The 13,917-nt window shown below is 41.7% G+C and overlaps 1 protein-coding gene across 1 annotated transcript in view; it reads right to left on the bottom strand.

Annotated features, from left to right (window-relative positions):
* Positions 1–11,558, bottom strand: part of LOC122094759 — a 39,901-nt gene extending 28,343 nt beyond the window's left edge. The window contains exon 1 of the mRNA XM_042665360.1: positions 11,517–11,558. Within this exon, the coding sequence (XP_042521294.1) occupies positions 11,517–11,558 (42 nt within the window). The remainder of the gene's footprint in view (positions 1–11,516) is intronic.
* Between the last annotated feature and the right edge of the window lie 2,359 nt (positions 11,559–13,917).

The raw sequence follows: 13,917 nt of genomic DNA, 5'->3' as shown, positions 1-13,917 counted from the left end.
TGAATGCCTGCGCTTATAGGAGAGCCATGAGTTAAAGAGTTAAGGCATATAAACTCCCAAAAGAGAAGCATCCTCAGAAGAGGAGCCAAAAGATCAGGTATCCGTTATCCCTCCTTCATCATCAACAATGGGATCCACCGTACCATACCTCCAACCTTCGCCATATTACCAACCTCCATCTTATTACCAACCTCCACTGTATTACCAATCTCCACCATATCATCAACCTTCACCACATTATCAAAGAGAAGGAATTTCCTCATCTTATCACCCCCAATCTTTATATCCTATCTCTCATATCACATCACCTTCATACCATCCCGCTTCGTATGCCTCATCACCTTCATATCAAACCCATTCCCAAGGATCGCTGGATAATCCAAAGGAAGGATGGATTGGCAAATATAGTTGGAAAGATATGCTCACCTTACAAGATTCACCAAAGATGACTTCATCAACAGGGTCAGTGAATGCTTTAGGAGAAGGTCAGGAAGGTGATCCCATTTCTCTAACTCAGCCCACTATATCTTTAAAGGATAATCCAGAGATGACGGAAGAAGTCACAGATGACCTCCTCAGAGCAGTGATAGCATTGTCAGTGGGAGAACAAATCAAAGAGCACGCCTCCCTAATCCACATAGTGAGTGGCACAAAGGATGATGAGAAGGATGGAGATGACTCTAGTTCTCAAGTTAACGATGAGTTCCCAGACTAAGATGACTACCAGGGGCCTTGGCACAATGATGAAGATGATGAATCAGGATACTATTCACCAAGGATCTGGGAGAATATTCAGTGTATACAATTGGCGAAGATGACCCAATAATTAACCCTACCGATGGAATTCAGTCAGCGCTTATGATTCATATGGAAGGAGATGAGCAGGCACCTATCCAGAAAAACCATTACACCTTTGAAGAAATAGCAACAACTTTCTTGGAAGAAGAAGAAGGCCCTTTACCACACCTACTCATCCATCAAGTCATCGAACCACTCCTGAATTGGACTAGCATTGAGGAAAACTTCAAGTTTACTCATGCTACTGAGTCAACCAGCCTGAATACCACTGATGAAAGTATCAAACCAGCCACCGAGTCTATAGTCAAGTTAGTTGTTGAGTCTTTTTTTTATGATTTCGTGTTGGCCTCCCCTCTTGAGGAGAGCCCAGAGTCCGTGTATGTCGAGTCTGTTACTCCTTCTTTCATGAATGAAATTTTTGATTCTGAGTATGAGTTGCCTCTTTTTTCTGATGATGATCTTAATAAATATCAACAGTTGATAAAACAATGCAAATCAAAGAAAGCCCAACCCGTCCGTACCCGGGTTATTAATCTAGGAACAGACCAAAGCCTTCGAGAGGTAAAAATTGGTATCACCCTAGACAATGAATAAGTAGAACAAATGATTAGTCTTTTGAAAGAGTTTGCCAAAGTCTTTGCTTGGTATTATGAGGATATGCCTGGTATAGACCATGATATCGTGCAACATCGAGTGTCGACCTACCCTGGGGCAAAATCAGTAAAGCAGAAGCTCTGAAGAATGCGGCCAGAATGGAGTGAGAGGATCAGAGAAGAAGTTGTGAAGCAGTGGAATGCAAGGTTTCTACAAGTGGTGAAGTACCCCCAATGGTTGGCCAACATTGTACCAGTACCAAAGAAGGATGGCAAGGTAGGAATGTGCATAGACTTCCGAGATCTTAACAAGGTAAGCCCTAAGGGTGACTTCCCATTACCTCACATTGATGTATTAGTTGACAACATGGCAAGGCATGCCTTGTTATCATTTAAGGATGGATTCTCAGGAAACAACCAAGTGAGCATGCACCTAGAAGATCGTGAGAAAACAGCCTTCACGACTCCATGGGGAACCTATTGCTATAAGGTGATGCCTTTTGAACTAAAGAACACCGAGGCAACTTATCAGAGAGCAACTACGGCCATATTACATGACATAATAAACAAAGATGTGGAAGTTTATGTGGATGACATGATAGTAAAGTCAAAAGATGGACAGGGTCATATTCCCACACTAAGGCGATTCTTTAAAAGGATCAAGAAGTATCAGCTGAAGTTGAACCCTCAGAAGTGTGTATTTGGGGCAACAGCAAGAAAATTGTTAGGGTTCTTGGTGAGTGAAAGAGGCATTGAAGTCAACCCTATCAAGATCAAGGCAATTTAGGAGATGCCCACACCTTAGACTGAGAAGTAGATACGAGGATTTTTTGGTCATATCCATTATATCAGCAGGTTCATAGCACAACTGACTACGATCTGTGAACCAATTTTCAATTTGTTGAAGAAGGATCAGCCCATGGAATGGAATGACCAATGCCAACAAGCTTTTGATAAGATCTAAGGATACCCTATGAACCCACCAGTAGTGATACCACCGGTGGAAGGAGAAGCACTTCTGTTATACTTATCAGTGGGAGAATATTTCATGGGCTCATTGGTAGCGAAAAAAGAGACGAAAAAGGGGGCAAAGCATGCCATATACTACCTCAGAAAGAAGTTCCTGGAGTATGAGACACGGTACACATCTTTGGAAAAAACTTGTACGGCACTAATTTGGGCAACAAAAAGGCTGCGGCACTACATGATAGCTTATCCAGTGCATTTGATCTCAAGAATGGATCCAATCAAGTATCTCTTAGAGAAACCACCTCTAGCAGGAAGGATGGCCCAATGGTTACTTTTGCTATCAAAGTTTGACATCACCTATGTTATTCAGAAATCTATCAAGGGGCAAGTTATAGCTGATCATTTGGCTGCCCACCCGACAGAAGATGGAAGAGCCCTGGATGATGCCTTTCTCGATAAAGAAATCATAGCAATAGAGGAAGAAAACATAACTAATGAATGGCAGTTGTTCTTTGAGGGACCAGCTAATCAAAAGGGGTGTGGCGCAGGATTATTGCTTGTCACTCCTGATGGCCTTTACTTGCCTTTGCCGTTCGGCCTCGACTTCCCCTGTACCAATAATATTTCTGAATATGAAGCTTGTGCGTTGGGACTAGAAATGGCCCTAACTATTTGAGTGAAAAGGATCAAAGTATATGGAGATTCATCCATTGTCATTTGTCAGATTCAAGGAAAGTGGAAGACTATAGATCAAAAGTTGAAGCCGTACTAAGAACATCTGGAAGAAGTGATTGAACACTTTGCAAAGATCTCATTCGAATACTTCCAGAGAGATATGAACAGGTTTGCTGATGCCCTTGCAACGTTGGCATCCATTGTAGAATGGAACCCTATAGTTAGGGTCCGACCATTCTTGGTAGAACAAAGAAGCAGGCCTATTTATTAGAAATTGATGAACTCTCTCATCGTGGATGGTCGGTCTTAATTTGCTCACATAGTGGATTTCATTAGAGAAAGAAAGTATCCAGTTGAAGCTACAAATAGAGAAAAGAAATTTCTAAGAAGATATACCACCTAGTTTATCCTTTAAGAAGACTTATTGTACAAGAGGTCCTATGATGGAATCTAGTTGTTGTGTGTGGATGAAGAACAAGCTAAAACCATCATGGTGAAAATTCATCAAGGCCTCTGTGGACCCCATATGAATGCCAAGATACTAGCTAAGAAGATTCTCAGGCTAGGATACTATTGGAACACAATGGAAGTAGACTGTGTGAGTTTTGTTAAAGAAATGCCACAAATGTTAGATATTTGCCAATATCATACATATCCCACCGACGGAATTGTACTCACTCAGTTCTCCTTGGCCATTCTCTACTTGGGGTATCGATATCATAGGGAAGGTCAAACCTAAGGCATCTAATGGTCACGAGTTCATCTTGGTAGCCATTGATTGTTTTACCAAGTGGGTAAAAGCTTAATCATATGTAGTCCTCATATCTGCTAAGGTAGTGAAATTCATCCAAGAAAATATCATTTTTCGATATAGGGTACCTCAAGAGTTGATATTGGATAAGGGATCCCATTTCTGGGGCAAAATCGATAAAATTTACACAAAGTTCAGTATCAAAAGGCATTGCTCTACCACTTACAGGACATAGACCAATGAGACAGTAGAAGCAGCTAACAAGAACATCAAGGTGATCTTATAGAAAATGGATGAAACATACAAGAATTGGGTAGACAAGTTTCCACTTGCTTTATGGGCATATTGAACTTCTTTATGATCCTCGATAGGGGCAACCCCTTTTTCTTTGGTATATGGGGTTGAGGTGGTGCTACCCATGGAAATCCTAGTACCATCCCCAAGGGTGCTTCTGGATAGTCAATTACCTAAAGGAGAATGAGTGAAGGCTAGACACGATGAGCTCAAATTTTTTGATGAAAGGTGTATGAAAGTCATGGACAACCTAAAAAAATATCAACTAAGAATGGCAAGGGCCTTCAACAAGAATGTGAAGCTTCGTCATATAGAAGAATGTGAACTTGTTCTTCAAGAACAAATAGCCCCAATTCAGGACCCAAGAGGAAAATTCAGGCCCAACTGGAGTGGCCTATTCACTGTCTAAGAGATTCTACCAGGCAAGGCTGTGAAAATCATAGACCACAACAGTGAAAAGATACCCGGGGTCAACATGGATCAACTCAAGAAATATTATGTATAATAGGGTGAATAGCCCGAACTATGTCAGACCTGATTCCTCTCAAGGGATACGTAGGTAACTTAACATGTGCAAGTGCGGTCTCAACCATCTCAATACAATAAATTGGTTCCTAATTAATAATCAAGGTATCTTAAAAGATCATCATAGCTTGTGTCCCCCAAGAATTGTCATTTAGCATGTAAGACCATTAGGCATCCGTTATCTTCCTATAGTCCTCCAGATTCTTATCCAGAATTTCATCCCCCAAGAGTAACTCGGCACTAGTATGTCAAGGCCAGTTCACTTCCCACCCTTGAGTAGTTAAAAAGAAAAAAAGATTTTGGTTCAACAGTGGTAAAGGTTTGGTTGTTTCAACACCTAATGAGTTATACCTTGGCAAATCATCATACCCCTTCTTTGCTTATAATGGTTTCAGGAAAAGTCATGGGCTCTTTAAATGAGACATTGAGAAGGTGGACTTTGGACATGAGCATAGTCGCACCAAGTCTGTTAGAAGCTACAAGTATGTCAATGCTCAGCCGGATTGGGTGCATCGAGCTACATCACAATCTGCCAAGTGCCTTGGCATTGGGATACTAATCTTCATATATTTTGGTTTGGGTTGGTAGAGACTTGTCCAACTCTCGAAGAATATTTAGTTTATATGTTATCTCCACCCAAGGGTAAGTTGATTCAGTCATCTTTGAAGAAAGACCACTCAGAAAAGATTCAGGACTTTTTTAGATGGAAAAATGAGGAAATGAAGCAATTCATCAGATATGGAAAGATTGACATTCTAAAGGTAGTCAGGATCTTCATTTAATACCTACCACTAGGGGGAATCCATCAGAAAAGATCACAAGATGCTTGTCTATTATGTATGATAGCTCGCTATGTTCTTCGAACTCCTGGACGTGGTGCACCACTTGTTCTAATAGAAGTGATAAAGCAATTGAAGGAAGAGATATCATTCCCATAGTCCTTGCGGAGACATTCAAAGGACTTGATGACATGAGCCATAGCCATAGGTTTGGATTTGATCATTATCATGGAAGTCCTACCATTTTCCAACTATGGCTACTTGATAAGCTGAAGCTAAATAGGCCATTAAATGGGGGTCAACTAGGGGCTCTTGGTTACCAAGAAAGGAGGGAAGACCTGGAATTCAAACTCATTGATGATTGGAAAGAATACCTATAAGGAAGGACTACAAAGGACATTGCATGGAAGTTCCCAGAGATGCCATAAGAAGATTTTCTGATGAAGACCCCTGGTTACAACTACGTCAGGTTGATAGGATTGACTCACATGTCCTTTTATTTGCCTATGTACATCAACCGATAATATGGACTCAAGGCAATGGACCCAAAGGAGTTACTGAACTTTCACTCACCCTAAGAGTTGTCTCCCCACCTTGTTACTTACCTATCTTGTCTATGGTAGGAAAGTTGTTCCCCTTCCCATGTAATACACTTGGTAGTAGAATGAGAAAATATTTGGATTTTCGTGTTATCCCAATTATTCTAATTATGACTTGAGTTGTAGAATTGATTATGCCTACACATTCCAAACCATAAACAAAAAAAAGAGATTTTTTTTGTGCCAAAGATAGGTTTACATTCAGAAGATGCAAAATAAAATGATGAACAAACAAAGGGGAGGGAAATAGAAAAAGAAAATATACATATGTTTATGTTTACAGGAAATACAAGAACAAATCCCTATGGGTCAAAAGTCTTCATCTGAACCATGCTCGACATAATCCTCATAGAAGGCCGCAAAATTGGAGGGTCCCAAACCTGAACTCGTCAGCCTCTGTGCAATGTCCTCAACCTGCCTCCGCAAATGGGCATTCTCTTGTCAGTAGGAGCTAACCTGTCTCCTCAAGGCATCATTCTCCTTCTTCTGGGGGAACACATGGAATGGTAAAAAAAAAAAAAAAAAATCATTAAAAGAGGAATGAGATTAAGAACAAGAGAGTACCCTCTCAACCACGACCTCAGACAAACTGATGCATCCTCCTAAGTTTGGCATAGAGCTCCGGAGACACTTGAAAACAAGCATGTCAGTCAAAAGGAATCAAGAATCAATCAAACAAGAAGTGTTTTGATACTCACACAATCATATGGGATAGGAAGTCCAAGAGAGGCATCTCTGTCAACTCTACTCTCTAAGAGCTAAGGAATGCCCAGATGAGTTGCACTGGGATAAGACCAGCTCGGAAAACCACTGAAGGGATTGATGGCCATCCAGAGAGGTCCCCTCACAACAATGGAAGACTCAATCTGAGATGAGAGGGCAGCACTTGCTTGTGACCGAGTAGGAGGGGGAGCCAAATGTCGTGCCCTCCACTAAAAGAACATCAATTAAAAAAGAGAAGAATTTGAAATATGAAAAAAAAATGTTCAAGAGAAGAAACATGCCAGTGGCCCACTGGGACAAAAGGGAGCGCAAACTCTCTCCTCCTTGAGAAAGGCCTCGTAATCCCTGCTCTGATATAGGAAAGAATCATCCCATACCCCTTCAGCCCATATCTCTATCTCAATCTAGGGGAGACGTTCCGGGTTAAGCATAGTCGATGGGGGATAATAAGAAGGAGAATGTACAACAGGATCAGACCACTGAGGAGTGACACGCTCTCCTCGATACCAGGCATGGCCCCAAATACCCCTGAATAATGTCAGGCTCTCTATCAGGCATTTGGCTCGAGCAAACTCATCGGGGTTGTAGAATTGGAGATCTCGGAATGGCCTCCAATTGACCTGCAAAGTTAAGAAGAAGTGAGTACAGCACAAGACAAAGGAAAAATTGGACACCAAATAAAGCTTACCTCTGTAAGACCGTCCAGAAGAGAGCGGGGGGTGGTCTCAGAGGGATAGCATCGGTTCCTTAATACTCGACTATCTCCCCATCTGTTAGCCATGGGGAAGGGCAAACTTAGAGGATCCTTCAACACGGGGGTTAAAATCTCTAGGTGTTCGTAACACCAAGGCTGAATTGAAATATCAAAATAATGATATGCAATCAAAAAAAAGAAAAAGAGAGAGGAAAGAAAAGAACAAAAAGAAATGCAAAGTCACCTGGAGACTGTAGTCTGTGTGACGACCCAAGAATACAACAAGTACTGAACCTGCCTGGGAGATCAGTGAGGTGTCCCCACCAAGAATAGGGGTATGGTCATTTCTGTCCAGTACATAGATCCAAGGCATATATCAGTACATGTATATATATACTTTGAATGATTTGAAGATTGATTTAAAATATGAACCCTTCTAATGATTTATATATTTATTAGTCTAGTTTCACTCATAAAATCCCCAATCTATTTGATTTATGAAAGGAGAAAAATATATTTTACTAGACTGTGGTCAAATCTGTCTAGTGCATTTGTCCATTGCATATATAGTCCTTGTGTCTATATTTTGGATGCTTTAAAGACTGATTTAGATTATACACCCTTCTAATGATTTGTAGCTATATTTTTCTAGTGTTATCCATAAAAATTCTAGACCCATTTGGTTTTTGGAAAAGGGGGGAAGTGTGACAACCCAAGAATACGGCAAGTACCAAACCCACCTGGGAGATCGGTGAGGTGTCCCCACCAAGAATACGATAAGTACTAGCGGGTTTGGGAGATCGGTGAGGGTGTGTAAACTTTAGTCTCACATTGCCTAGGGAGAGATTACTGGGCTAGTTAATAACCTCTAGCCTCCTTAACATGGCACAACACATTTTAAAGCCTTGAGGCCCATGGGCCAAAGAGGACAATATTGAGCAAGGTTAATGGGGCCGAGCATTATAGCCTACCCCCTTGAGGCCCCAATCCCCATATGCCAATAGGTCCAAGGTCCGCAGAAGGCATGCGTAGGCGGCCCCACCCCAATCCCAAGAATCCACCTCCCAAAGGTTCTAGAAGAGGGCAACCATACTGATGTCCACTCCAACCCGGAGGTCACTGAAAAGACACTATGCCACAGAAAAAAAAAGGAATGAGTGAGTTACCTGTGCAAGGTTACCCGGGTTCAACCTCAGATCCTTCCTCATCCAATGGGCACTAATCACACCCAAGCAGATATGTGTCTAATCATCTGGAATCTCTATACCTATCAACTTTGTGAACTCCCACACTGACAAAGTCTTGGGAATAGATAGAGACCTCCCCCCCGAAGGGTATGTTGGTCATGGCATAGAAACACAAAGGTGTGATGGTGATCTCACCGATAAGAAGATGAAAAGAATGGGTGCTTGGCCACCACCACTCCACCAAATCTCCCGCCACTGTCGAGCTGAATTTCCTGGTCTCCAGTGAGGCCAAGTGACACAGGAAAGTGGAACCTACTTGCCCCTTTGCCTTATTGGGAAGCATCTCATACCATTCCCGAACTGCATTGGGATGGCCATATTTGGCCAATGTAGGGGTGTTCCCTCATCATGATCCTAAAATAAATGCCAAAAAAAAAAAAAGCCAAAACAAAACAAAAAACAAAAAAATAATAAATGCAAAAAATGAACAAAATATAAATAAATGCAAAAAACGAACAAAAATGAATAATAATGTATGGAAAAGGAAAAGACTTACCCATTTGCCCCACACTGCGTTACATATGTGGTCCTAGGTCTTGTGAAGTGTCCGCCCGATATACCAATATGTGGGACTGTCATCCCCTTGAGAGGATCTACTGCATCTCTCTCTAATACCCAACCGGATCTCTCCTGGAGTCCTCCTCTTTCTTCTGTTGGCCATATTTCCAAAAAATTACAAAGAACCCCAAGAAGATTCATAATTTACAAAGAACCCCAAGAAGCCTCACAATTTGTAAAAAGGCCCAGAAAGACTTCAAATTTTCCAAATGGTCCCCTCCGCAAGAACTATGAAGAACTTCAAGGAGAAGATGAAGAACTTCTAAGAAAACTCGAAAAAATTTGAGAAACCCCAAAGAAATGCGAAAAACTTTGAATCTTCAAAAAATCTCAAGAACCCGAGCTCACTCGTTCACAAATCGTTCTAAACTCAAGAAAATCAGATTAGTGAGTAAACAGGAGGGGGGGGATCATTTTATAGTTAAAAAATTCGTTCTCCCAAAAAAAAAATTTGAGATTCTAATTCCAATGTGCAATTCAAGAGTTCTTACCACAAAAACAAAATTCAAAGTAATTTCTTCACAAGGAAATGAGAAAGTAAAATATAATTGGTAGACAAAATCACATGAAAGTGGAAGATGAAATTGGTAGATAAAAATAAAAGGTGAAATCAGAGTTCGAAATTTGTGAGGTAGATGGAAATTATCTCATAAAGAATTAAGATTCTAAATCAAAATTCAAGATTTAAGAGTCAAAATCAAGATTTCAAATCAAAATTCAAAATTCAAGATTCAAAATTAAGAGTTAAAATCCAAGAATCCAATATTTTTGTCTGTTGCAAGATTGGAAGAGCTGCGAATTTCTCTCTTATAACCAATAATCATAGATAGTCTAGATTGGTTCGAAAGATCTAGCCTAGAGACCAAACTTCCTAAACTGGCACATGAAAAACCCAGCTAAAGAAAATCCAAGAATCCAATATTTTTGTCTATTGTAAGATTGGAAGAGCAGAAAATTTCTCTCTTGTAACTAATGGTCCCAGATAGTCCAGATTGGTTTAAAAGACCTACCCTGCAGGAAACCAAATTCCCTAAACTGGCATATGGAAAGCCCAGCTAAGGAAAATCCAAGAATCCAATATTTTTGTGTATTACAAGATTGAAAGAGCAACAAATTTCTCTCTTGTAACCAATGGTTCCAAATAGTCCAGATTGGTTCAAAAGACCCAGCCTGAAGACCAAACTCCCTAAAGTGGCACATAGAAAGCCCAGCTAAGGAAAATCCAAGAATCCAATATTTTTGTCTGTTGTAAGATTGGAAGAGCAACGAATTTTTCTCTTGTAACTAATGGTCTCAGATAGTCCAGATTGGTTTGAAAGACCTAGCCTAGAGACCAAATTCCCTAAACTGGCACATGGAAAGCCTAGCTAAGGAAAATTTATGAATCAAATATTTTTGGCTATTACAAGATTGGAAGAACAGCAAATTTTTCCCTTGTAACCAATGGTCCCAAATAGTCCAGATTGGTTTGAAAGACCCAATCTGGAGACTAAATTTCCATGCCGGCACAGGAAAAGCCCGACCTAGGAAAAGTCAAAGATCAAAGTACTAATACTTTTTGCAGGATTGGAAGAGCAGCGAATTTCTTTCCTACAATCAGTAGCCTAGGTAAGTCCTAAACTTCAAAATAGTTAAGAGATATTACCTATTGCATTTTCAACTCCGTCATTGATGAGCGAGATGACGGCAGTATATGCTCCGGGTGACAAAATGTGGTCGTTCTTTTCTTTGCCCTTCGACTGATGATATAGGCCTCGACCAAAGAGGGGCATTCTGTAGACACCTAATTTTGTCACCTTCCTCTGGCTATGATGACTTAAGAATCTTGAACTTGATCTTTTGTTTCAAATTGACAGAGATGACAACTGACTGAGGTAACTATTCCCAAAAGCATTCCATACTCAACCAAAATCCCTAGAAAACTCGTACAAGAGAAAAGAAGGGTCCAATTATGACATTCCATATACAAAGGTATCTGGTCAAAGTGATCACACAGATGCATAGTACTCAGAATTACGATTCCAATATATAGTTTGTTAAAATTGGACCATCGAATCTTCTACAATCACTCCAAAAGGTTGTACCTTGATTGCCCAAACCTCACCCATGCGAGCACCCATGCCTTGCCTTGAGTACCCAAACCCCACCCATGCAAGCATCCACACCTTGCCTTGAGTACCCAAACCCTGCCCATGCGAAACCCGCACTCAGCCAAGCCTCGCGTGCACCCAACCAAGCCCTGCGTACACTCGGCCACACCCCACATGTACCCGACCAAGCCTCGCACATACCCATCCAAGCCCTCACATACCTGGTCGAGTTCCAGTACCCATGTCTGAGTTCTAGCACCCATGTCAGAGTTCCAACTCCCATATCAAAGCCCCAACACCTGTTGGAGCTCTAGTGCCTTTGCTGGACCTCCAGCACCTCGGTTGAACCTCCTGCACCACTATCGAAACCTCTGAAACTCCCATCGATGATCAAAATCCCTCTTCCTATGATTGATTTGAAGAAGGAACTCCCTCTTCACCCGCCTGTGTACCCTACACTATCCCGCTAGTGTACCCTACACTGTGACCTCCCATTGGTCCAAAAAGGAATCTTTTACATTATTGGTCAAAAAAATTATCTTTCACCCCATTGGCTATAGAAAATTACCCTCCAAACCATTGGTCTAAAATTTCTTAAATTCATCCCATTGGTTTAGAAAAATTACTTTTTACAACCATTGGTTAAGGAATTTTCTTTTTCCTCCCTATTGGTCCAAAAATTCTATAAATACACCCTCCCTTTGATTTTACACACCAACACAACACCACAACCACCCAAGTCTCTTAGTGAGTAACCCATGGTAGTAGAGCTCTGCCCTCTCTCCTCCCCTCCCCATGTGAGGTTTTCCAAGTCTTCAGAGAGATCTTCATAAGATCTGATGTAATACCCTACTTCTTAAACCTGGTCTGATTACACGGTTGACCCGGTTTAACCATGCAGGACCCTAACCGGAGAGAGTTAAAGCGGGTTCCTTATGGACTATGATGGCAAGGGTGACCTTAAACACCGGCTGGCCCGACAAGTCCGAGCCAGTGCCAGAAGAGACGGGTGTACCCAAGCCGTGTACATGCACCTATCACAAGGCCATGTACGGATAAAGCAGGTATGTAGCCATATATTAAGGCACATACGTATATTACATCATATGCCAAGAGTGAGATTCGTGCCGAGGGTCGAATTCTATCAAAATTCCACTTGATCCCCCAAGTTTTGGCCCTCAGGTGCACGGACAGGTGGGCGGATCCACCCACCTGAGTGACCCACCCATGTGAATACTTAGTTATTTTAAGAAGTATATATAGCATTTATGTTTTCTTTTTCTTTTCTCATTTATGACACTCGTACATTGGTGAGAAGAGTAAAGTGGAGAGAGAAAAGAAGGGAAAGAAGAGGAGAAGAGAAGGAAGAGGAAGAAGAGATGGATTTCAGCAGCTCCGAGGCTTGATCTTCTCATTCCGACGCCGGAAGAGTGATCTCCAACACGAGATCTACGTTTAGGGGTGAGCAAAGGTTGGGTTCCTTAAACTTTTACCATACCCAAGTAAAACCCTTGATTTGGGTAGGGTTTCTTGAGATCTTGTAAATCCCCATTGAGATGATGAATCTAAGGTTTAATAGATGATTTATGTGTTGATTTTGAAAGATTTAAAGAAGTATTTATAAGGTTGGAGAAGCATTTTTTATTTGAAGTGATTTTGGGGTTTTGAAGGAGTTCTTGAGCAAAGAAGGTAAGATGGCTTCTCATTCCTTAAATCTAACCTAGATCTAGGTTAGAATCATCGTATGAGACCTTGAATGTGTGAAGAATGGGTTTGAAAAAGCCCCATTTGAATCCCCAAAGATTGGGAGAAGTTTGGGGAAGAAACAACAATTTTTCGCCAAGACCGATGGGCCATTTGGCCTGCCTGTGGGCACCCGCCTGAGAGGGTAGGGCCCTTGGGCACAATCGGTGGGTCGACCGGCAGGCTACCCTGCCCGTCAGTCTTAGCAGGACCTCAGGCCCAACCGACGGGTCAGACCGATGGGCCGATCGATGGGCCAACCTACCCACCGGTCCAGACCAGTGGGTCAGACAGGTGGGTTGTCTGACCCACCTGAGAGCCTTCGAACGTGATTTTTACGACCGATTGGACCCAAAACGGACGTGTGACCTTCTTTTAGGATTCTAAACATGATCTTGTCATTGGATCATGTTAATCTTGATCCCAAAGTGGTGAAGTACTAACCCCGCTCACTCATGATAGGTTCACCAGATCTCACGCTTCTCGCACCGGATCTCACCCGTACCGAGCGTGAGTCCTTGTACACTACAGGTAAGGGGGGAGAGGATGCTTGGCCTTGTTTCAAGGCATTGTTTGGCATTCATTTAATCGTATCTAGTCTAGCCATGCCATCATGAAAATGCTATGTAGATTAGTCATCCTCACATTGTTATGCATGGGTGTTGTGTTTATTTTTCTAATTTCCAAGTGATGATATGCTTATGTGATGAATGTTGACATCATTGTGCATGATGCATTAACAGACCAGATGTCATAGTCGACTTGAAAACGAGTGCATTGGTGGCTCGTGGTATGGGACGCGGTGGCACTATGCAATCGTACTATTGTCATATAGGAGCATGTGATTTAGGATTATCACCTTCCCGTGCTACGACCCTT

The sequence above is a fragment of the Macadamia integrifolia genome, chromosome 12 (assembly GCF_013358625.1).
Source record: "Macadamia integrifolia cultivar HAES 741 chromosome 12, SCU_Mint_v3, whole genome shotgun sequence".
NCBI classification, from domain to species: Eukaryota; Viridiplantae; Streptophyta; class Magnoliopsida; order Proteales; family Proteaceae; genus Macadamia; species Macadamia integrifolia.
This window is presented reverse-complemented; position numbering and strand designations above follow the sequence as displayed.